The sequence below is a fragment of the Crinia signifera genome, chromosome 6, assembly GCF_055691185.1.
Source record: "Crinia signifera chromosome 6, ASM5569118v1, whole genome shotgun sequence".
In the NCBI taxonomy this organism is placed as follows: domain Eukaryota; kingdom Metazoa; phylum Chordata; class Amphibia; order Anura; family Myobatrachidae; genus Crinia; species Crinia signifera.
This window is the reverse complement of record NC_139222.1, coordinates 71,112,283-71,137,602: the sequence shown is the minus strand read 5'-3', so window position 1 is coordinate 71,137,602 and position 25,320 is coordinate 71,112,283. Positions and strand designations below refer to the sequence as shown.

At 42.4% G+C, this 25,320-nt stretch overlaps 1 protein-coding gene across 4 annotated transcripts in view; it reads right to left on the bottom strand.

The window, feature by feature from the left end:
• LOC146006968 (L-threonine ammonia-lyase-like) overlaps positions 1 to 25,320 on the bottom strand; it is a 57,200-nt gene that overhangs the window by 19,288 nt on the left and 12,592 nt on the right. Inside the window, exons 1-5 of one of the 4 annotated variants that reach the window (XM_083145392.1) lie at positions 15,106 to 15,329; positions 13,499 to 13,525; positions 4,431 to 4,776; positions 2,767 to 2,883; positions 942 to 1,183 (exon numbers count right to left, since the gene is read on the bottom strand). In XM_083145392.1, the coding sequence (XP_083001518.1) occupies positions 942 to 1,183; positions 2,767 to 2,883; positions 4,431 to 4,776; positions 13,499 to 13,525; positions 15,106 to 15,179 (806 nt within the window). In that variant the 5' untranslated portion in view covers positions 15,180 to 15,329. Of the gene's footprint in view, positions 1 to 941; positions 1,184 to 2,766; positions 2,884 to 4,430; positions 4,777 to 13,498; positions 13,526 to 15,105; positions 15,330 to 24,781; positions 25,144 to 25,320 lie in introns of those variants that run through there. The other 3 variants (XM_083145391.1, XM_083145393.1, XM_083145394.1) reach the window with 3 other exon arrangements.

The window sequence follows — 25,320 nt, the reverse complement described above, 5'->3', positions numbered from 1 at the left end:
GGAGAGAGCTCCACTTTATCTCTCTCCAAGGCTTAGTAAATAGACTCCTCAATTCTTATTTGTTATAAATGTGATTACACAAAAGCTATACAGTATGTGTCACATTTCCTCTGTCCTTATACTGTATAAGTACCCCAGACAGAGCTGCATTTACAGTTTTAGTTTCATACTCACATTGTATACTGTATAGTAAATAAAATATTTGCCAAAGTTACGCAATTTGTCTGGGCCCACATTAAGTAGAAATTACACTATTTAAGCCAGATATATGAACAACAACCCCATCGCGTCCTCCGACTTTTTCATTACCCCACTATCCACGTCAATGTGGAGTTGATTTTATATAGTGTGGTGAGCGCAGTATACATGTAAAGTAATCCGCGTCCGCTCGCCAAACTTTGGGCTCTGTGGCTCGCTGCGCTCGCATCACTATATAAAGTTAACTCCACGCCGACGTGGATAGTGGGGCTATGAAACGGACGGAGGACGCCTTCTGCTGCGCTCGCCACGCTTCGTGGTGGCGTGGATAGTGGGGGGGGGGGTGCGTAAAAGCTATTTCTAGGACATACAATAATATTATTGTATACCTAATGTAATGGCATCACACACCCGATAAAATCGCATGCGATCCCCTAGGGCTAAAATAGCAGTGAATAAATTACATAGGAGAATCGCATCGCATCCCCTTAAAATGGCCCGTGCGATGCGATGAAATGTGATTTTCCTACGTTACCGTCCGTATGCTAATTGGGCGCCCAACTAACATATAAGTACCGAAACATTTGTAAAAGTAACTTTTTGAATTTCAAGTTTCAACATGGAACCTTTTCACTCACATACATTTTTTATATATATATATATATATTATATATATATATATATATACATACACACATACATATTAGTGGCATTTTCATCATCTAGTCAAAACATATACATACTCCTCAACATAAAGGTAGCCATTCTCTTGTGCCAGTCTTCTAGCATGACTCTGGGCATCTCCTGCTGTAGGCCCAAACAAAATAACCATGGCCCCATAGTCACGGCACATCCTGACCCGGATAGGAGAGGTTCCAGCAGACATAATGACAAACACAGGTATTTGTAGCTCTGAGGCATGGAAAGCCACAGCCATGGCAAAGTTACTGTCTGTAGCCACAATGACTCCTTTTCTCTGCTGATTCTGTGGGATATAGAAGTTGACAGGGAGATGCTTCCACTATATAGTGACATACACAGTACAATACTTCACATCGATGATAATATATGTCCAAAGTATCATACACCCACATACAAATCAGACAGTAATGATTTTCTCAGATTGCAATGTGTAGCCAGAGTGGCCAGTATATGCCATGGCAATGAGTGTGGGAATATGCTGTCTCACAAGAAGTTCCCACAAATGCATGATTCAATTTTGGCTTGGGGAATCAGAACACCTTGAAATACTGTACGAATAGCATTGATATGAAGGACTATAATATTGTCTATAAAGTGCTATGTAATACATAAGTACTTTTTTTTAACTATATTGCATCAAAAAAACATAAAGCAACCACTGTAAGCTGGAATAAAGGTGCTGTCATTCTGGAATAAATACTGCCTCATGGGTAATGATGCTCATTAAGTAGGTATTAGCATTAACCTTGCCATCAAAAGGAATTCCAGCACTCATTCTATGCCAGTGCGACACAACATTATGGTCCCAACAGAAACCTTCACTTCTGTAAACAAAAGAACTGGAATACATTTAATAGCCGGCAAGGATACGGACATCAGTGAGCGTTAAAGCAGCAATACATGATTGCCATGGTTGTTTTTCGTAAAATAAGGATATTCGGTACTTATGTACTAACTGGGCTGCCGATTTTGAAATCGGGTCCATCGCATCCGACCATATCGCATGCGATGCGATGCGATGGACCCGATTTTTCCATAGGATTCAATGTTAAACTGAGTCCATTTTAACATGGAATTCAATGGGAAAAAAGGGGTCCTTTTCATACCCCTACTATCCAAGTGGGCATGGAGTTGGATATAAACCTGTGGCGAGCGTAGCGAGCCACCGAGCCCGAAGCGTGGCGAGCGTAGCGTGCCCCGCGAGGGGACACAGAATACCATCCGCTCGCCACGCTTCGGGTTCGGTGGCTCGCTACGCTCGCCACAGGTTTATATCCAACTCCATGCCCACTTGGATAGTAGGGGTATGAAAAGGACCCCTTTTTCCCATTGAATTCCATGTTAAAATGGACTCAGTCCATTTTAACATTAAATCCTTCGGAAAAATCGGGTCATCGCATCGCATGCGATATGGTTGTATGCGATGCAATGCGATATCTCATCGCATCGCATCACATCTGATTGTATGCCTTAAGTTAAGGCATACAATCAAAAAATCGGCAGCCCAGATAATACATAAGTACCGGATATTCATACTGGTTTTTATTGTTTACATCTAATCTAAACACCTGACTACAGTAAATGGCAGAACCTGTAGTGCTATCTGAGTGTGGCTGGGTGTTGAACAGGCAAACAGAATTTCCAATTTAAGTAATTTCAACCAGCTACATGTATGTTGGTTGAAGGTGCCCCACACATGTAGCAATCTCTGCCCAATATGATCTATTCTGACCGAATTGGCACACAAATAAATAATATGTTTGACACCACTGACTTTTTTATGTCACAACATTAGAATTTAATTCCCCTACTGTAGAACAGGCTTAATATTTAACATGCTAATGAATTTCAGCAATTAGAACATACCTCATGGAGCGACGTGAGCAGGTACAGCACCCCTCTCTCTTTGACAGACCCTGTGTATTGTAGATATTCCTTCTTCAAGTAAATATCAACTCCATATTGTTTTGAAATTCTTGAATACTGAAATTATTAAGAAAACTGTGACTTACTGTTCATTAAAACTAGTACACAAGCTGTTCCAATATATAAAAGGTAGTAAAAGTATTCACAAGTATTTGGTATTGCATGTAGCACGGTTTTCTAGGTCATCACCGCAAGCTACAGTATTGCTCCCTCAAGAACCGGTGGGGTATAGAAGATCTGCAGTAATTAGCTAGACAGTCATTAGGTCTATTGCATGCAATCTATATGCATTAGGTCGACAGGGTCAAAAGGGCGACACAGTAAAGGCCAACAAAGGTTTTTACAATTCTGGGGTGTAATTTCATGATATGTAACCAAAATTATAGCGAATGTAAACCCTTTGTTTCCCGGGCTTCAGGCATGGTTACTATTCCCAAGCATAGTCCATGTGAATGGTAAATTAATTCATTTTTGATCCTTAGTTCATATGCCTAGCTTAAGCATGTTTAAATTGCTCTACTGTCTTAGGGCCAGATGCACTAAGCTTCAAAACTGATAAACAACCAGCCAATCAGATCCTGCCTGATATTTTTCAAACACAGTCTGTGACATGTCAGGTAAAATCTAATTGGCTGGCTGTTTATCACTTTTCATTTTATCACTTTTGAAGCTTAGTGCATCTGGCCCTTAGCCTCTACCACCTCTGATGGGAGGATGTTCCACTAATCCACTACCCTTTCCGTGAAGTAATTTTTTTTCTTACATTTCTTTTGAACCTACCTTTTACCTGGAATATGTTAAAACCCTTAATATATTTGAAAGTCTCTATCATGTCCCCGTCTTTCTCTTCTCCAGAATCTGGCCCACAATGTACTAAGTGCTAAAACATTTTCTAAAGACTTTATTAAAAACATTATGATTTCTATAGTAGAATATATGAATTCCTGAGATTAAAAATATAATCAAACATTAGTAAATTTCTGAATGGTTGCCATAGGCAACACCACCTTTCTCTTTTTCTCCAGTTTTAATAAATGTAATCCAAGGTATCACATGCAGCCTCACGTGCGATACCTCGGCACCTGCCGGCTAGGGAACCAAAGGACTTCCTGGTGGCATTTAGGATACAAAGTATCATATGCAATGCTCCAAGCAAGTGCTGCTGGATCCGACAAACCTTAAACGCGGCACTTGCAATCACCAGATCCAATCTGTTATACATGGGAACGTGCATTGGTTTGAAATCGGAGGTTAGGCCCATATGATTTGTGCACTTTTCCTTCTCGGCCCGGTCCAGCAGAATCTGATGAAAAGGGCCCAAATCCTAGTGTGTATGGACAGCTTAAAAGCAGAGTAGTAGAACAGGGCTCGTAATTCTGTCTATGGTAGTTCCTATAAGACTGTTTTTTCTTAACTCTATGGGGTACATTTACTAAGATGGGAGGTCTACTGAAGATGGGATGTTGCCCATAGCAACCCGATTCTATCTATTATCTTCTGGAGGGTGCTAAATAAATAAGATGTAAACTCTGGTGTTTTTGGCAAAATCCCATCTTAGTACTTTTCCCCCAACGGGAGTCTTTGGGTTGTAATTGGGTTCATACCATGCAAGGAGTTTTTTGAACACCACTTTGGATTTTAAAAGCAGCTGCACTAATATCTTCAAATCTCAGAAACTCATTCTTTGGTCTCACACTGGTCTTCTGGGCTTTTGGAATAACAAATTCGACAGCATCTTTCAATGGTCTCTCCACATTTCCTGCTGTCTTCATTTCCCATGTAGTTATGTCTCCATTCAGGTATTCATCTTCTACAAAGTCCTTCAGCCTCTCAGGGTGGATGGGAGGGACATGTGGCCCATTTTTGTCCCCTCGTATTGGGCCGTTTTGTTGAGTCTGTGTTTTACTTTTTCCTGTTGCATTTTTCCTTTTGTCTTGGCCTTCATCCTTCCTACAATCAAGAACACATCAAAAGTATCTCACATTTCAGCACTATGTATACTTTACAGATGTCTCATTACATGCAGGTATATCCTGTATATACAGTAACTCAATGTCCTACTAACTAAGCTTACACAATGATTAATGGTGTCTCAGGCAAACAATAGGTGGTTATTCCATAAATGGTGCTATAACCCAATCAACCAATCAGTTTATATTGCAGTTCAGACACTGGGGCAGATGTACAGTATTAACTTGTGTTATGGGGGCAGGGCTGTCATCGGGAATTTTGGGGCCCAGGACTATTTCCCCCCCCCCACCCTCCTCACTTGACTTACCATAACTCGGCTTCTGCTCCCCCATCTCCCGGAGGTCCCAGAGCACAGGCTTCTTCAACTCAGGATGCCAGCGGCCAATTAAAATGCAGCATCGGGTGCTGAGCCAATCAGAGCTCACATACCGGCAACCGCTCTGATTGGCTGCTGGTACATGAGCTCTGATTGGCTCAAAAGCCGGTGCAGCATTTTAACTGTCCACCGGCTTCCTGGGTTGAATAAACCTGCGCTCCGGGACCTGCTTTGTTCAGCACACTGATCGCAGTGCAGCAGAGGCAGTCGGGGGGGAGGGGGGGTTGCAGTGGACAAAATGAGCTACCCGGGCCCTTCCAGAGGCTGGGGCCGGGACAGCTGTACCCACAGCACCCCCCTATTGGCGGCCCTGTATGGGGGAGAAGGGGTAACAGCACTAATACCGCTTTTCCCCCTTGTAAGAAGGAGTCGCTGTTCTTTAAATGACAGGGGCACTATGCAGTGCAAATGTATGAATGATCAGCAGCCCTGACCGTTCCACCCCAGGCAGTTATTGACTTCGACAGCTGCAGGTTGGCAATGCCCTATGCCCATAGCTCCGACAGTGCTTTCCCTGATGCCGGCTCTGGGCTGCACAGGAGATCAATAATGAGGTGAAGCAGGAAGTGTTACAGTGTGCCGCTATAATACATCTACCACAATGAAAGCAAATATCTAATTGGTTGCATTGTGTTATGGAGTATTGTTATACATACCATCATGTAATAATATACCACTTAAACAACTATTGAAATGCACAATAATCAAAACAGGTAATTAGTCAATGAGCAAGCACAAGTAATTAGGCAGGCTTTCAAAAAAGCTTTTAGTGATGAATAGAAAAGCAAAATATTATATATATTAAAGATTGATGCTCATCAAGAAAATCATCACAGATTTGCAAAGTCTATTTTATCTCTAGAAATATATTTTTACTATTTATTTATAAATGACCGTAGTGTGGTTTAAGGCACCTGCGTGACTATAGAAATTGCCGACCATTAGACTACACAGTTTATCTGTATTTATATTTTACTGGCAGTAACAAGACATTGCATCTTCTAAAAATAAAAGGTCATATACATGTACTGTAGATAAGGCACCTGTTCCAGATTAGTGGTTATGTAATTAGCACAGGGATTGTTTTCGGATGGACTTAGTGCGTGCTGTGACGTCAGCTAAGTAAGGGATGGTTTGACACATTAACTACGCAGCAAACTTGCCTACATTTGAAAACTAGTTTCAGGGAGATTATAGTTGGTTGTAGAATTTTGAACAGCGCCCCATTGAGGGGGTGTGTCATGCTCCACTTAAAGGGTGTGTCTAGATCCATATATGGAGAGATTGTGAATAGAGATTGTGAACGTGGCACGTAGAAGTGTGGGTGTGTACTGCTACATCTGTGAGGAATCTTTTAAAATGACTTATATACAAATGTAAATGATCCCCAAAGCAGTTAGTAATGCAGCTTTCACACTGCAAAACCTTCTCTGACCCGGCTTTTGAAATGTTTCTTTAAACCGGGTCAGAGTAGGTTTTACCCCTTTCATAATGCATGTTTTAAAATGCACCTATAATATCATGAAGGGTGGGCATATTAGCTGCGCCGCACACTGTCAGCTGCCTGGACTGCTGTGAACTGCCAAGGAAGGGGGGGGGGGGTGCAGGGCAGGTGAGAGGGGGGGGGGGTTAGGCCAGGTACCAGGGGAGGAGGGGTTTGTAGGCCAGGTACCAAGGGAGGGGGAGGACAGGTACCAGGGGAGGATCAGTGAGGGATCTTAAATACCATTTCTCACTGCCAAAAACCCGGCTCTGAAACGGGTAGGAATCTGCTTTTTAGCTGTTTAACAAATACCTGTATTTGCTAAACGGTTAAAGCACCCTGGAGCTTTCACACTGCAGCTCTACCCGTTTACAAAGGCCAAAAAAAATGGCAATTTACCGTTTAAGAGCTGCAGTGTGTAAGGGTTATACAAGCTACTATACTTGGTAAAGTGCTGGGAAATGGCACTGCAGATTCAATGAAACTGTATCTATCTCTCATTCCTTTTTCCCCTCAAAATGTATATAGTACATGAGTATAGCAGACAGCAGCACAGGCTGTCTGCCCCCCGTCCAACCTGCGGAGGCTGCGGTCCGCAGGTTGCACGTCCCCTATTGATGTAAATGTGAGCCAGGTCGGATGACCCGGCGTACCCATTTACACCGCCCTCTACCCAGGTCCTAGCCGTGTTCTACCCAGGTCAGGACCTGGGTAGAAGTCCCGTGTAAAGGGACACGGCGTGTCCCATTTACACCACCGCTGACCTGCCGAAGACCCGGGGTTTTGCGGTGGTGTAAAATGGTCATTAGATACACTACTGATCACATGCCCATATAACATGTTATTTAGGGTAGGGTAAAAGCAGAGGAAATATATTAATTTAATTTAATTTAATGTCAGAGCATTTTATATCCATGCCTCCTAGCTATGTGTGCATGCATTTCTCTTTTACCAATTTCATTAATTATATTTTTTTTCTGCTTTATTTTCCCCTTCAACTTTCCTTATCCTCAGTAGGTGTGTAAATAGCCTCTATAGATTACTGGTGGTAAAATATTTTTATAGACCCCGACATGGTCTTTAGAATATAAAACAATGGTTTCCTTTATCATGTAAACCAGGCATGTCCAAACTGTGGCCCTCCAGCTGTTGTAAAACTACCATCCCAGCATGCCTTTCCATAATTTTAGCATTCCCTAATAGCAAAACTGTGGCAAGGCATGATGGGACTTGGAGTTTCACAACAGCTGGAGGGCCATAGTTTGGACATGCCTGATATAAACAGTTTGCAAATCTGTACTACATTACAGCGGTATGATCGCCCACTTATTGAAGTACCATCATTTGAATCCGCAACCTCACTGAAAGCAGAAACGATAACCTCAGCTCCACATTCTGACAAACACACATTCCAAAGTACGTTAACAAAAATGATGTTAGAATTGTTTATAGTCCAACAAAATGCTGTAGAGATGATAACCCCAGCTCAGTGTTCGAATAATGTTCCACTGTCCTTAATTAGGTTCCTATTTCGGCTTTGAGCGCAGAAGTTTTCACAACAAAGCATACTGAGGTTAATAAGTGGCAATGTTAGGAGGCTGCGCTCATGAAGGTCTGTGAATGTTCAGCAAAACTACAGAGGGATAATATTGTCAGGATGAGGATATTTTTGCTCCAAGCTACATTATTGTGTAGCGTAAGCTAACAATACAATATATTGCCACGGGCTGGGTTAACAATACATATATTAATAATATGGCTCCTGGTAGTATGTGTGTCATATTTTCTGTCACATCACAAGCAAGTTAAGGGGCAGACTAGATGGGCAAAGTGGTCGTTCTTATCAAATTCTATGTTCCTATAAGTTTTTTTTTTTTCATTTGATGGGAATATCACCTTCATGGTCCATCTTATTACACATGTCATCCAACTTTCTCCAACATTACCAGATCTGAACTGCTGGAGAAGATTAGAAAGGAGAACCATGAGATATGAGGTGTATGAAGGTGGTTCTGGTTGACAGTTACAGTATCTAAGTGGCTCATGCGGACATCGGAATCCGCATACTACACAACTCCCATTTCCTTGCCGACATTTCCTTACAACAAAGGATCTCTATATGTTCTCAGCATCAAATCTGTGTATCACTTAGTGTAGAGATTTGCAAACAATCACACCAATTGGTCTAAATTGGTGCCACCTTTTTCACCTCCTGTGCCCCAATGTTGTATGGAGACAACTTAAATACGGGACTTGACTGTTAAAGATCATCTATGGGCATTGCTTACTGTTTAACCCATTTATTTTTTTCAGGTCGAACTAAAGCTATTCATTAATCAGGAGTTACCAAAACTTTGCTATCAATATAACAAGGTGGCCTAGCTTCATACAGTTGTGCTCATAAGTTTACATACCCACAGTTGTGCTCATAAGTTTACATACCCTAGCAGAATTTGTGATTTTCACAACCACTAACCATGAGTGAAAGAAAAGTTTGTGAGTTATCATTCATATTCTATGACAAATGGCCAGAATTCCACAAACTCTGCTTGGGTATGTAACCTTATGAGCACAACTGTATAAATGGAACACCTATAAGAAAATGTTATTGAGCATATGAAGTATACCTTCTGATATGATACCCCAGGGTGGTTATTTATAGTGATATGTTGTTTTTATTATTTATATTGTTTTTACACATTTGATATAATGTTTTGTTTCTATACTATTCTTTATTTTTAATATTTATTTACAGTTTAATAAATTGTGATTATTATATTGTATTATTAAGCACCACACAATTCCTTTTTGATTTATTATGAGTCCTGCTTTTGTGGTGGATGAAGCTTTTTCAAAGTATTAAGTATGGATCTAGCTTACCCACACACCCTCTGTACTGTAATGTCCACTACACCGTGATTACATCACTGGGTGACATCCTGCAGATCCGACTAAGCAGTGAAAGGGGGGATCGCTAAATACATGTATACATACATGTTATCCTCTATGTAATATATGTGTTGGATTGATCCCCCCCCCGGGGGGCATTGTGTAAGGGGCACTACTATTACAGTGTGTGGAATAATGTGTAAGGGGCATTACATTAAACAGAATAATGTGTAAGGGATATTACAATGTGTAGCATAATGTATACTGGGCATTACGGTGTGTGGCATAATGTGTAAGACATAAAGTTGTTGCATAATGTGTAATAGGTATTACAGTGTGCATAATCCTGGTGCAGTGTTCCTAAGGGGCTCTACCTGGTGCAGTGTGTATAAGGGGCTCTACAAGGTGCAATGTGTACAAGTGGCACGCATGTGCGGTGTAATGTAAATAACGGACACTACTGTGTGGTACAATGTGAATTGGTACTATAATGTGACCACTCCCCATGAAGGCACAGCCCTACATTTTTGCTGCATGCCTTCGGCAGGCATTATTCCTGTTTTCAGTAGAGCGGGGGGGGGGGGGGGCATTAATTCCCTTTCTGGCACAAGGCACCAACAGCTTCCTTCCCTCTTCCATCAAACAGGCACCCATCTCCACTTTTTGCAAGAAACCACATATTGACCCTACCTCCCTTTCCAACTGCTGCTCCATTTCATTACTCCCCGTTGCTTTGAAACTTCTTGAACAACTTATATACAAACATCTGACCCACTATCTCTAAGTAAATCATACCATCCTGGTTTTTGCCCTTGCAAAAATACGCAGCCTAGCGAACAGGTCTGATGAGTCCCATAACTTCTTCAATGTGTCTACATATGAATATTGCTCCCTACTCTTCCTCTCTCAGGGCCAGATGTATCAAGCTTCAAAAAGTTATAAAATGGAGAGTGATAAACAACCAGCCAATCAACTTCTAACTGCCATGTCACAGCCTGGGTTTAAAAAATGACAGGTAGGCGCTGATTGGCTGGTTGTTTTTCAATCTCTACTTCATCAATTTTTGAAGCTTGATACATCTGGCCCTCAGTCCATCAAGGCTCTGTTCTATGCCATATAATCTTATTTCTCTACAACTTTCTCTCAGAAAATTTCTTCAATCATTTGACGTCTATTAATACTCATATTAAAACAGGTGACACTCGAATCTACCTTTGCTCGCACAACCTTTCTCCTTTCTTATGCTACATCTCCACTTAGATGTCCCAAGGCCACCTCAAACTTAACTTATCTATATTTAAGCTAATTCTCTTTCCCTCTTGCAATGTCACTATCGCTTCCCCTTTGACATTATGGCTGATGGCTCTCTCATTCTTGAGCCCATAACCTCTTCATCTACAATATTTGTACATGACTTTACATTCTTTTCTGAATTAATTTCAGGCTGCTGAAACTCACTCACTGTAAAAACAGGATAAAACTGAATAAAAGCTGCTCAATCAAATTAGTAATGCCCCTCAGGTGCTGAAAGGGAGGGGGTTGTTCTAGATTAGAAAGTCAGCAAAACATGTTTTCCCTTAGTACACCAAGGGACATTAATAAAAAGATTTTTTTTTAAATCACATGGTAGAAGGTAATTCAAAAACTACTTACTTACTCGCTTCCTCTTCCCTCATCAATGTTTCCTCTTCATACATCTCTGACTTTGATGGACTAACATCTTTGTTCAGCCTTAATTACTATGTTACCATGTTACCTCATCTCTAGATACACTCCAACTTTACTTCTCCTCCCCTCTTACCACCTCCTACTTTCCACATGCTAAACAATTACCACGCTACTCCCCACCTATTCAAATTCCTGCCTTGGCCAACCATTTACTCTCTGCACCTACCATCTTTTAAACACTCCCTTTATATCCATATTTTAACTCTTAGACCACTCATAGTTACTCCCTCTGCATTGTCCATTTGCCATGTCCACCTGTGCTCATTGGTTCTATTGTCTCCACCTAATCCTTCCCTTTAGATCAGTGGTTCTCAACCTCGGTCCTCAGGATCTCCACACAGTGCACATTTTCCAGCTCCCCAGCAGCTGCCCTCTGTATCACCGTCACATTATAAAAATGCACTTGTGACATGGAAATCATGAACCTTGTGGGGGTCCTGAGGACCGAGGTAAAACTACCTACCTTTCATCTCCAGGTCATAACTAGTGTGGTGCGGTTGATGCTCAGAACACAGTGCATTTGCCCTGTGGGCACACTGCCATCATCCTCCCGCATCTGCCAGCCTACTGTATGTATGTACAACAAGTAGGCAGCACTGAATCGGTTTCTCTCGCCCCTGTGTTCTCTGCCCTTCACCTCTTCATCTCCTGTAGGCTTTCCACTCACTTAACACAGCAATAGCTATACTGGGCAAATAAGCAAGACCAATTATCAGGTTAGGAGGTTATTAACTTTTCATTTCTCTCCTGCACAGGTTTTCTCATCTCACAATTACTGCTGATTTTATACATTCACCTCTACTCCTTACTAAAATGCTTGCTTCATGCAAGTGTGTAACGGGGCTTTATTAGAGCATAATGTTTCTAAAGGCTTTTAAGTGGAGTAACATGTTCAAGAGGCTCTACTGTTTGGCATAATGTGTATAGCCAGCTATTGTATTTGGGATAACATGTATTAGGGGCTCTAGTGTTTGGTATAATGTGTAATAGTGGCTCTACTGTGTGCTGTAATGTGTATAATGGGCTCTACTGTGTGGCATAACATGTATAAAGGGCTCTACTGTGCAGCATAACATGTATAAAGGGCTCTACTGTGCAGCATAACATGTATAAGGGCTCTACTGTGTGGCAAAACATGCATAAAAAATACCTGTGTGGTTAATATGTATAAAGTTACTACTGTGTGGCATAACGTGTATTGGGTATCCCTATATTTGTGGCATGAAACCTCAGTGTGCACTGTCCCGATTTTAAATATGGGAGAAGAAGTTATCTTTATGATACATTGCACCAAAATGTCTAATTATGGCACTTTAGAATGATATTAGCCAAGGTGCAGAATTTATTACAGGACCCTGATCACAGTGTAATCATGCATTTCTGTGCATTATTATATTCTCCAGGATCCTCCAGGTGTCCATGGCATATGGCAGCCTCAGATAACTGCCAGTCATAGTGTTTAGCACTAGGTATTCTGTGCATTTCCCACTGTCATAACCTTCATTGTTTTTGTCTACTGCCAGGACTGACCGGGGTCAATGTATCCCAACTCTTCTTATTGTTGACTCACTAGACTGTCCACTGCCTGTATACCCCATCTTAGGCTTCTCTGTTGCTTGTGTGTTCTGGAAGTCTGCTTATGCCCATGTGTTTATGGTTATAGCAATAGTATACGCAAAATCAAATGCTTTACATATTATCATTGAAAAGTGGTGACATCTCGGAGACAAGATGAAATAGAGCACTTTATACTAATAGCCATATCTCATTTTACTAACACATAGATGGAACAACCCAGATGGTCTGACAGTGTAATTTATCACCAGAATTTGTAGGTACCGTGGGGTCTATCTGGATGAATGAAATGTTCTGTGGTCTCATTGTTCCATTAACAATCTTAATATTTTCTGTTCATTTTTCTTCCCCCAACTCCCTTGCTGTTCTAGAACTACAGCGGGGTAGAGATTACATCACTGACAAACTATTTAAACGTTGAGGTACATAAGATTATGTAAGACATTTAATTTGAATTGCTGATGTAAAGTGTTTTCAGGCTTGCGATTCATATCTATGAGCTGTTGTTGAAAAGTTTCCATCACTGCACAAAGATACAAAGCGAAACGAACGTGTGTTTTGCAGCAAAGGCAGGACATGCAGACCCCCAAGTGAGTGGTTTGAAAACACTGCAAGCAGACAGGAGTTAAATATGTATATAATGTACCTACTTGTCTAGGAACAAACTTTGGACACAGCTGAAACAGAGCAAAAGGAAGACATTATGGCAATAGTATTTCAGAGAGACACAACTGATAAAGCAGTGATTCAGAGGACAAATATGCAACTTGGACATGAATGCTGCTCAAATCTCTTCACTGCCAGAGGGAGCAAATGATTTAAAGTTCAACCCATTTTATTACCAGTAAAATCTAATTTTGGGGGCTCTCCTTGCTCAACAGAAAGGGATACAGAGACATTAATAACTATATAATGAATGCACTAGGCCTTATGGAATGTATCAATGTTAGTAATACATTATTATAATAAAATAAGATTCATATGGATGGAATGACATTATCTTCAATGGGTGATCATGATGCTTGGCTAAACCAATCCATGAGATTTATAGAACAGCAACATCACACACTTTCCCAGGCACCTCTGCGGGATACTGTTGGTGTCCGCATGGTGTTGCTGTCCTTTCCTGGCGGCATACTACCCTAGTTTATAGCTGAATGGTACAGACTGAAGGCGGATTTTTAAAAGGCCCTATAAAAACTTACGACTGAGATATGTTATACCTCCCAACATTTCAACTGAGCCAGCCAGGACTCGCGCATGCGGCAAATCCACGTGGTCTTGAAAAAAGAGCGTGGCCTCAGATAAAGGTTTACCAGAATACCGCTATGGTGAGCCACGCCACCGCTTTTGTCACTATGGGGGCATGCCCAGTGCTCTATGAGCTGCTGGCATGTTCCCAGTCCCTCTGTCTCCCGTGAGTAGCTGCATTGCGCATGCACACAGCATCTATTCCCCACTTCTCTAACAGATGGTCTCCCAAATGCCCCACCACCGTGGGACACTACTATCCCCAAAACTGTGAAAAATTGGGAGGTATGGATAAGTGGTCTTAGCAGCAGCTTCATTTTGTTGTAGCAAAGCAGGAAGACACAGTAAAAAAAGGTTACAAACAGAAGTTTTATCTAAAAGACTAATGAAGCAGCCACAGGCATCTCTACCAATACCGACAATAGACCAGAATAAACTAATAATAATAATAATAATAATCATAAAACAATTGTAAATGTTACATAAAAGAGCTACTGCAAAAAAGAAGATCATCATTTGTAGAACTTCTGACAAGCAAATACATTTTAGTTGAGAATAAAACCATAGAATAAATCAGTATATAATGACCAAACCAGTCCAGAAAGTATATATGTTATAATGGCAAAGACAGACAAACAAAAACATTCAAAGCTTTAAATGGTAGGATTGGAAATGATGTACTGTATATTCTATAAATATATGACAATTTGAAACAGCTCAAATTATATTTCCATGGACTGCTGACCACAGATGGTAACTCATCTAGAAGAAAAATAGATAAATGACCATACACAGGGTCTAATTCAGCCCTGATTGCACGGCAGCGAATTAGCACCATGTGAATAGTTAGCCACCAAACCGCCAGAGCGTAGTCTCACATTTCGCCAGCCTGTGAGTGGTTAGTGAATAGGTCGCCGCCTAGCGAATTTTTTTTTTTTAATATCCATTCACAGATCACTCTGTGATTTCCCCGCTGTGTGCAGCCTGTGGGTAGCCCAGGACTTACTTGGCGGCTGCAATGGAATCAGCCTTATCGCGGCCGGAGCTGATGTCACACATCCTCCCTCCAATCGCCAGCATTTTCCTAGGTACGCCTGTGTTTTTCTTCCATAAAACGAAAAAGTTTCACCCTCCAACCCAAACGCCGGCTTCCTGCCAATCACCCTGTGAACAGCTAGCAAACAAGAAATGACCAGGGGCCTCACGTATGCATACTGCAACTTGGACGCATACATAGTGTATAGATAATCGGTCACCGTGCATAGTCGCAAAACATCGATCAAGTGTGAAGCCGGCCCATAGTTCATTGATGATTTAAAACTCTGTAAAATAGATTCTGCTGAAAAAAAACTGTAGTGTTCACCCTGATATAGTTAGATACGTTAGAAGACGTGGAAAAATACAGACACAGAGCTGACACACTAGGTAATTGTTTACATTGTCCTTTAATCTGGGTACACAGTGACACACTTATGCTGTGTACACAGTGCAATTTGACATTCAATTTAATCGGGCTCGCATAGACATCACATGGAGATAGAACATGTTTAAGTTTTCTATCCCAATTCGATGCCGATGCGCGCTCCCGTTTAGGTGAAATTGAATATACAGTGCAGCAATGACTTTAGACAATATTGGCCCAATATATAATTTCTATAATGAAACATCAGGAACAGTCCATATATAAAAATAACTATTGAGGAGTTTGTCCCCCTGTGTTCTTATTGGACTCCGTTTAAATCTCTGGAGAATTGGACATTAGAGGCTCCCCACCTAAAAGGGACTGTGTGCTTAGATAAAGTGGGTAAGAGCCAATCAAAAGTGGATGAATTTATAAGGTTAACTGTGGTTGATGCTGGATATATGAAATGTTTATATATTTTATTTGATACTTATAATTAAATTGATATTTATGTGTGTGGCTATTCATGTATAATGATAATTTTCATATGTATTAAATAATTGTTGAATCAACTCAGTGTGCTCTCTTAAATTACAAATTTGTGTACGATACTGTCCAGCTGGCTGTGCTGCCTTCATTACGTTGTTGTGATTTGTACTGCAAATACTAGATTTCCTCTGCCATATTAGCTTGGTGCACAGTGGGGTATATTCAATGCTTTCTGCCAGCTGTGAAAGCTGCCCTGTCAGTATTCAACCCTGCACAGGCTGTTTCCCCCCTCGCTAGGTTTTTGGAGCGAGGGGAAAACGGCGTATGCGGCCATTATAACAGCAAGGATTTCCCTGCCGAGTTGAATTGGCTGAGCAGCTGGCACGGGGGTTAAACCGCGAGGATCGATTGTTTTCGGCAATCCCCTCGACGGCCGCATTGAATACACCCCATTGTCTCTGTGTGTACACAGTAGTAGGTAGATCTCACCATTATATAACCAATGTGTATCCTGCATTGTGTAACAATTTGTAATCTTCAGGCTGAAAACTTTATTTATTAATCTTAAATCATTAGCGCCATGTTTGTAAACACTGTCAGTGTCACCTTATAATTCTTCTCTTAAGTATGTGCTAGTGAATGTTCTGCATAATTACCTCCCCTCCTACATTCTGCAGGAGACTTCCTGAAATAGCAGCAATCCCCCTCTCTCTTTCATTAGTCTACCAATCTCCCTAATTTCACCTAGCCTACATTACACGGTTACATTTTTGGGGAAAAAAAGGAATGAGAGATAGATACATTTACATTGAATCATCAGCACCATTTCCCAGCACTTTACCAAGTATAGTAGCTCTTGCTATCTACTTTGGGCCTCATCTACATTTGGATACAAGTAATTTTAAAATACTCCTCTCAGATCTAGCAGTACACACCCACGCTTCTAGGAGCCACATTCACAATATATTTTCCCAATCCCTCCATATATGGAACTATACGCGCCCTGTGGGTGGAACATGACACGCCCTCTCAATGGGGAGCGGTGCAAAATTCTATTACCAACTATAATCTCCCTGAAACTAGTTTTTAAAAGTAGGAAAGTATGATTTTCTGGAGTATTGTACATCTAAAAAGCAGCCAGCAGCATGGCTAACAGTGTCCATTCTGTGTCATCTGTATTCAAGTTAACACTATAATTACCTAATACCAAATTCATAGTTGACGGGGCAGCTATGGCATCATAGTGTTCTGGGGTAGGGCTGCTAGGGGTGTGAAATTGGTATGAGGTACAGGAGTGTGTTGGTGTAATAGCATCACCAGGGCCCTGTGCCTGCTATAAAATGCAAAGATTACCAGCATTTTAAAGTGGAGATCTTTATTATGATCTTTAATATGATAATGCCGGCAGCTTACGGTAGACTCATGATCAGTGCCATATTGGTTTCATTTCACCAATTCAAGATGGAATGGTATGTATACTGCTGCACAGTACTCGCAGACAATTTATAAAAGGTACTTGAAATATTTGCCTACTTTTGAAAACTAGTTTCAGGGAGCTTTTAGTTGGTAATATAGAAATGGGGGGGGGAGGGGTTTGTGTAATGGTCCACCCAAAGGGAGTGTCTAGTTCCATATATAGGCCCTTATTCTGGTTGGTGCGGTCAGAGCCGCACACGGGGCTCCGACCGCACAAACCAAGGGCCGCCCACCGGACGGATCGCCACGGCCGTCCATACACGGACGGCTGGCGATCCGCACAAAAATGGTGGAGGCTACGCCTCCACCATGGTGGGAGCTGCCCCCTGCCTTCGATGGTCGACGACCATCGAAGGCAGGCCCGCACGCCGCGGCAGCTCCCGCAAGCTCAGACCACACGGACAATCGTCCGTGTGGGAGCTTGTAAGGGGGCTGAAAGCTGACATCCGGCGACGTCAGCTTTCCGCCCCCATGTCATGGTAATGAGGGCGTCATGCCCTCATTACCATGCATACGCCCCGCGTTTGCATGGGAACGCCCATGAAACGCGGGGCGTACACATAGGGAAATGAGGGGCTAAAGCCCCTCACGCCCCTATACGCCCCCTTTGCGGCGGACGAAATCCGTCTGCGGCGAAGGGGGCTGCACATGCGCAGAATGACCTCTGCGCATGTGCAGACAAAAAACATCGGCGGTACGGCCGCACGCGGGCCGTACCGTGCCGATCAAAATAAGGGCCATGGAGAGATTGTGAAAAGAGATTGCGAACGTGGCATCTAGAAGCATCTGTGTGTGTACTACTGCACCTGGGAAGAATCTTTTAAATTGACTTATATCCAAATGTAGATGAGCCCCAAAGCAGTTAGTAAGAGCTACTATACTTGCTAAATAAAAGTCACTGATACGTAGCAGGGATTGTTCCATATAAATAGCCACAAGAAATGCATGAAGCCTTCATTGTGGGATCATTGTGCTCACCAATGCTGGGAAATGGTGCTTATGAGTCAATATAAATGTATCTACTGTATCTCTCATTCCTTTTTTTCCCAAAACTGTAACAGCTACAGTACATAATGTAGGCTAGGTGAAATGAGGGAGATTGCTAGACTAATCAGGGAGAAATGAGATTGCTGCTATTTCAGGGAGTCTCCTGTTGAATGCGGGAGTGTAGGCAACTATGGTACAGGCATATACCTTGCTCACCCTAGCTGGGGGGGTTAGGATCGTTTGGTCTACAGCAAGTTGGTCGACCGTCATTAGGTTGACACCATTAGGTCGACATGGGGAAAGGTCAACATGGTTCTAGGTCGACATGGGTTTAGGTCGACAGGCGACAGGCGAGCTCAGGGAGGACAGAAACCTCCCGTGGAGCAGAAGGGCACGTAATACAAAAATAAGTCTCATGAGGAGACACGTGATGAATACGATGGTGCTTGCGTGGTAAGATGAAGTGCCAGTCTTGCAGGAAGACCACACAAGCATCAGGTCGACAGTTAAAAGGTCGACATGGGGTTTTTCACAGTTTTTTACCCGAATCTCGACACATTCGACATGGACACAGTTTCCAGTGCACCGCATCCCCTCGTTTTGCTAGCAGTGCTTCAGGCACGTTGCCTCGCTGCACACGGCACACTATTTTATTCTCCCATGAAATACCACCTATCGGCACATGTCGGCAATGAAAAATTCAGGAATGAACACTGCTATATCGAACACCTTTGAGAGTATCCAGGTACACACTGCAAATTTTAAAGTAGTAGGAAAAAAAATGTGATTATGGTGCATTAGCAAGCAATCTCATCAGAGACAGGTTTGTTTGAGGAATTTATGATGATGTCACTTATGATGGCACCTGACACATTATATATATATGAATGCTGAATTTAGCAGTTCAATAAATGTGCAATGCTGTTTAAAAATCAGGGTCTGATTTATGTGGTTGCCGGATGAACACACGCAGCAACATACATGCCGTGTTAATTGTAGTCATCACCCTTCCCATGAACACCACAGATGTCCTGTTTTCAATAAAGGCTTGGATTCTGATTTATCTCCCGCATCTACTATTACCAGCACAAGTCTATTGGGAGAAAATACAGACCAAGCCCTACGTCACCACGTCCGCCAAGCTGCTAGGAGAACTCCGGTGAGAAACAGGTGATACAGCGGCGCAGGTGAGAGCAGCACCAGCTGTCGGATTCCAAATACGGGTGAGTGAGACGCCAGCTAACTACATCCATGCGGTGTCCTCCCCGATCACCCCGCTCACCGGAGGGACACTCGACAACTAGCGCAGACATCGAAGCGCAGTACGTGCAGCGAGACGTCCCGCTGCTGGGACAAATATCTACACACAGCCCGTGCAGACATCTGAGCGCGGTGTATGGAGCGAGACATTCCGCTGCCGGGACAAGTATCCACGCACAGCCCGTGCAGGTGAGAGACGCACCGCTGTGCAATTTACTTTTTCCAAAAGGCATATATCGCCAAGTCACCTAAAGTTACAAGTTTGTGCATACAAAATATCTCACGTGTAATTCATCTTTAATTGGAAAAGACTGTATTTATAACCAAAGACTAAAAGGGTCTATATGAAAAGTAAGACCCGCTCAGTTCAGTCTTTCTTCAGAATTTATAATATCTGTCCAGAATTCTAGATACCTGGACTGGTTGTATAGCTTTCGCTATCCTGGGGCTATAAGTCACAAAGTTTACTATTGTATTTTTATTTAGAAAATTTATTTTTATCAATTTTTCTCTATATAAATGTGATTAATTTTATATGTGAAACAAAGTTTTTTATATAAATATTTATGTGTATATATCGATTGCATGACAAACAATATTTATGCAATCGCTATAATACTTTCTTCTATATCTGTAGGTGGCCGCCTATAAAATTGTATTGTATTTTATATGATAAAATTCTTTTTATACAAATAAATGAAAATAAATATTCAGAAACAGATAAAAATTGTGTATGTGAAGTGACTTCATCCATGGTGCAAATTAATATATAAAAACAGCGCAGATACTCCATCTCTTGTTTCCAAATTGTCTTTATTTATATCTGTCTAGAACCTGTACCCTAAAAAGTCGGGCGATAAACAGATTGGGTGTATCCACACTGATACACATGGGAGAACTGCAAGCTAAAATACAGACCAACTAGACTTCAAACTATTATAGGTCAAATATTTATCGTTTGTGTAATTGATACCAACCAGCGCCCAATATTCCACTAATTTAGTGGTTTCCCCCTTTCTTTTCTGTTTTCAATAAACCCTGCTGCTTGTGGCAAAAAATAATTTTGCTGGTGCAGGTCCAAGTCTAAAGCTGATGACAGCAACAGAGTTCATACTGTGAATGAGCCACCATAAAAAAACACCGGTCTCCCCTGCGAGAGTATTTACCTCGGGACTAAAAAGGGTGAAATATTTACCACCATAATAGTTAAGGAGATAAATGATGTCATCAAAATAAAATATAACATTGAGTTTGCAGAAACTCAGGGAGCCCGAGGTGTGCTCCCACCACCAGTGCTGTGCCTAAACACGTGCATAGGGGGTCGTGCGATCGAGTGGACCCTCTCCCAAAGGAGAAGGGTCCCATTTTTACCCCGGAAGGGTTAGGACGGTGGGTCCTCCGCACCCGAAGGTTTGGAGAGACCCTCTTTAGGCTTCCCTCCACCTTGCAGCTCGGGGTCGCCCTCATGGGGACCAAAGCTCTCCCCAAAAGGATGAGAGCTTTGGTACATTGGGGAATGGTAGGCCGATAAGGGTCAATCACACAACCCAAAAAAAGTGATACACTACAGAAAAACAGAAAAACGTGGAAAGTGACAAACGTGAAGAAGGAAAATAAATAAATAATAAAGAGAACCCCAGCCAGTGGGGTGTGAAAAATTGTCCTACCCCACCTAAAAGGACGAGGTAAGAGGGGGAAGTGCGCAGTGCAAGTGCCATACTTGTGCAAGGTGATTTTTGGGATCACCCGTGCACGTTCGGCACCCCCGAGTTTCCCTCGGGGGCACAGTGCAGCCGACCAAGTGTTTCTCTGCTCCCATCATAGGGCACTTTCCAGCCCCTGGCATGGGAATGGGTACTCCACTGGGCTTTTCGACTAACTCCCTTAGGGGTTGAGGCCCACTCGGAAGAGCAATTTACTCAGTCTCAGTGTTTCTCCGATCCCAAGGTTAAGGTACTAAGCTGGGCTTTTCGCGGTCTCCCCATCAGAGGCTACTATCCTCTGGAATGGGAGCCATTTACTCAGTCCCAGCCTTTCTCCGCTCCCTGGGAATGGATACTAGACTGAGCCTTTTGCTGTCTCATCCTTCGGGGGCTACGAACCCCATCAAGAGAGCCAAACTACTAGGCCCAGTGTGTCTCCCCCCCCTCCTACCAGTGGGTTTACGGAAACAACACCTCCTACCACATGGCAGAGGTGAAGGTACTCAGCCAGACTTTTCACATAACATTGGCCAAGTGTAACCTTATGTCACATGACCTCCTACAGTACACAGACCACAAAGCACTTGACTGCTCTCACACTGAGAATCTAATTACTTATGGTAGACAAGTAATGAATACCATGCTCTAATTTTCCACTGCTGTTTCATATAGTGGACAGTAATGTCAAACCGCTCCTAGGTTAATAATTGGGGTTAATAACTCAGGTGCTGATGTGCTTGTTATTCAACATGAAGCCCCAGAGTTATATGACTTTTCTTATCGGTTTAATTATAATATTATAGGGAAACTCCCATTCCGCCATCACATGTATTTAGAGGAAACTGCTTCTCCCACACTTTGCGCTCCCAGACGTGTGCCTCCGGCCTGGTTCCCGATGATTTATCTACACCGGGATCAGCCCCGCTCATCTCTAGCTTGTTTGAGAACTGAATGTATTCTGTTCAATAAATGATTTTACACTATATACCCCCCCAATCATCTTTCATTCTGGGTCACCACGGTCTCATACGGACGCCATAAGGGACGAGGTGTTAAGAGTTTCATCCCATCAGTCTGGCGGCTACCCCTGGGATCCACTTGAGCTTATACACTCGGAGAAGAGGAGCCCTCTTACTCACTAAGGGGCGTATGGTATTATACTCTAGCTTTCCCTATTTGGAGAAGAGGACTGTTCCTTTATACACAGGAACGTATTATTTGGCGCCAGTGGAGGAGATATCGATACCTTCTTTCATGTGATGATTTATCTACAGTGTCTAAATAGACAGTCAAAAGGTCTACCCAAAAAAAGTTGACATGCAATAGGTCTACAGGGTCAAAGGGTCGACATGAAAAAGGTTGATATTCAATAGTTCAACAGGGTCAAAAGGTCAACATGAAACAGATAGACACATGACAAGGTCGAGTTTTTCATGATCTTTTTTTTAACTGGTTATTCTTTCTTCACCATCCATGTCGACATAGAGAGAATATAATAAAGTGCCGAACGTAGCGAAGCACTGAGCCGGAAGCATGGCGACAAAGTGAGCCGGAGGCATGGCGAGTGAAGCGAGCTATACGAGGATACATTACATTTATTGGGGGTCCGTGTTGACAGTTGACAACAAAAAAAACTCATGTGGAACTTTTCATGTCAACCTTTTGACCCTGTCAACCTATCGTATGTCAACCTTTTGGGGTCGACCTATTGACTGTCTAGACACTGTCTATGTCATAACCCACACCCCTCTGGCCATGAAGGACAAAGTAAGAGAGGTGTTAAATCATCTCACAGCATTGGGCCTCATAGCTCCAGTGTTAGAAGCCACCTGTCAGTGTTAGCTATGGTTGCTCCAATTAAAAAGACAACAAAGGACAGCAGACACAGAGGAATTTCCTGCATCCCTGGCTCCTCCCCTTGCACCCAGTGACTGCTTTCCCAGACCCAGGCTCAAAGCCCAAGCCACCACAGGGTCTGCCTCACTATAGTTAAGCCACTGATATGCATATTTCTGATGTAATCTCCACCAAATTATCCCCAGCATGGTCTTGGTGTTGTCTGCCTGCAATGTACCAAACTCATCAATTTGGTTTCAGGGCCCTCACTTAGACTGAGTCACATTATGCTCAAATTGAATAGGCACACATACATACTGTACAATTTTTTTAACCAGTTTCGTTCATTTTGGCTCTTCTGAACAATATTGGCAGCGGCCTCCTCTAGCATCCTTAAAAACGGTCTGCTATTAGGGGCAGCCATTTTTGTGAGGGTCAGTTTTCATTAGCAGCAGGAGCCAGGAGGGGAGCCGGGACCACAGACAAGATCTGCAGGTCCCTGCCACAGAAGCAGCATGCCGAGGAGTAAGGCAGGGTTGGGGGGTTAACTTCAGTTTTGGGGGGGCACTTCTTAAATTTTCGTCTGGGGGACGCAAATCTAGTACTACACCACTGGATAGTGGTCAGCGATCCATTCAGAAATTCACATGGGGTGTTTACTCTTTCTATCTGGGCAGAAACTGCGACATCTCCGATTAGCGATCCATGCTGAATTAGGCCCTCTGTATGCAGAAAACATGTCTCCTGCACTTTTGGTCACTCAGCATGGCTGCCACAACTGTACACTCATCGGATCTGCGCCGATGCTGCAAATGCATGCAGCTGTGAAGGCTCATTTGGGTATATATAAACAAATCCCTGCAGCTGTTCCTTTAGCAGATTTGCACACATCTTCTGGGTCAAAAATCACATCTGCGGCAGCATTAGCAGACATTTATGAACACTGGTCAATGAGAACATTGGGACACGTCACAGTTTAGTTTCACAAAACACTAAAGAGATAAAATGTAGTAGTCACACCCAGAATTGATTTCTGGAAGGCCGATATATATATTTATATAATTAAGCCCGCTCAAAGATAATACCCGCTCAAAGATAATAGGGAATAGATGTAGTTTCCCTTGCTGCCAGCAGACAGAAGTGTTTCGGAGTCACACAGACACTAGACATATATATATATATATATATATATATATATATATATATATATATATATATAATGTTCTAGCATACACAAGCAGGATACCGTGGCAAGGAGTCTAATTAAAACCATTCCTGGATCCCTGTAATACGTCACAGAAATAAAGCTTTTCCACAATATCATCTCATCCGTGTCTTAAATATCGTCAATTCTAACAACTTAATGAACATATTTTAGTATATATATATATATATATATATATATATATATATATATATATATAGATAGATATCTTTTTAGATACATCTTTATATAAACTTTCATTACAGTTCAGAATCAATGCAAACAAGTGGATGTGATCAATAATACGCCATACTGAGGGATTTACCTATATAGCATAGCTATGACAAACACAGCGATGTGAAGCAAGCACCCCACTACTGCCCCCAAGGGAGGGAGGAGAGAATCTGGATACACAGGGGCGCCGAGGGCTCTGCCACTGCCCATGCCTCCTAAAGGGTAAACAGCGGGTTATGGATTTCCCAACCTGCTCCAGAAGGGATCAGAGTCTTCCTCTCTTTTAGTGTCCTGGGCAGGGTCTCTGCTGCTTAATATCTTGGAGTAAATCAACTGAGCAGCAAAATTCATAATTTGTTTCCACTGGGTCCCTTTTCTCAAGTTGTTGCCCCCTCTAATAGGTAATGTTGTCACCCCACCGTTTGTGGGGCAGTTCTTTGCCTTTAAGTTCAGCTCAGAGGACACTTGCAAGCGTAGAGGGTGTCGGAGTGTTGGCCCCTTCTATATATAGAGATTACAGCACAGGCCAACCTGTCCCTGCCAATTCTACTCACGCTTGGGATTATAGTGTACTTTGGAGATGGAGAATTGGCTAAGTCACTTACAGGCTTAGCGACTATGCGTTTGCTA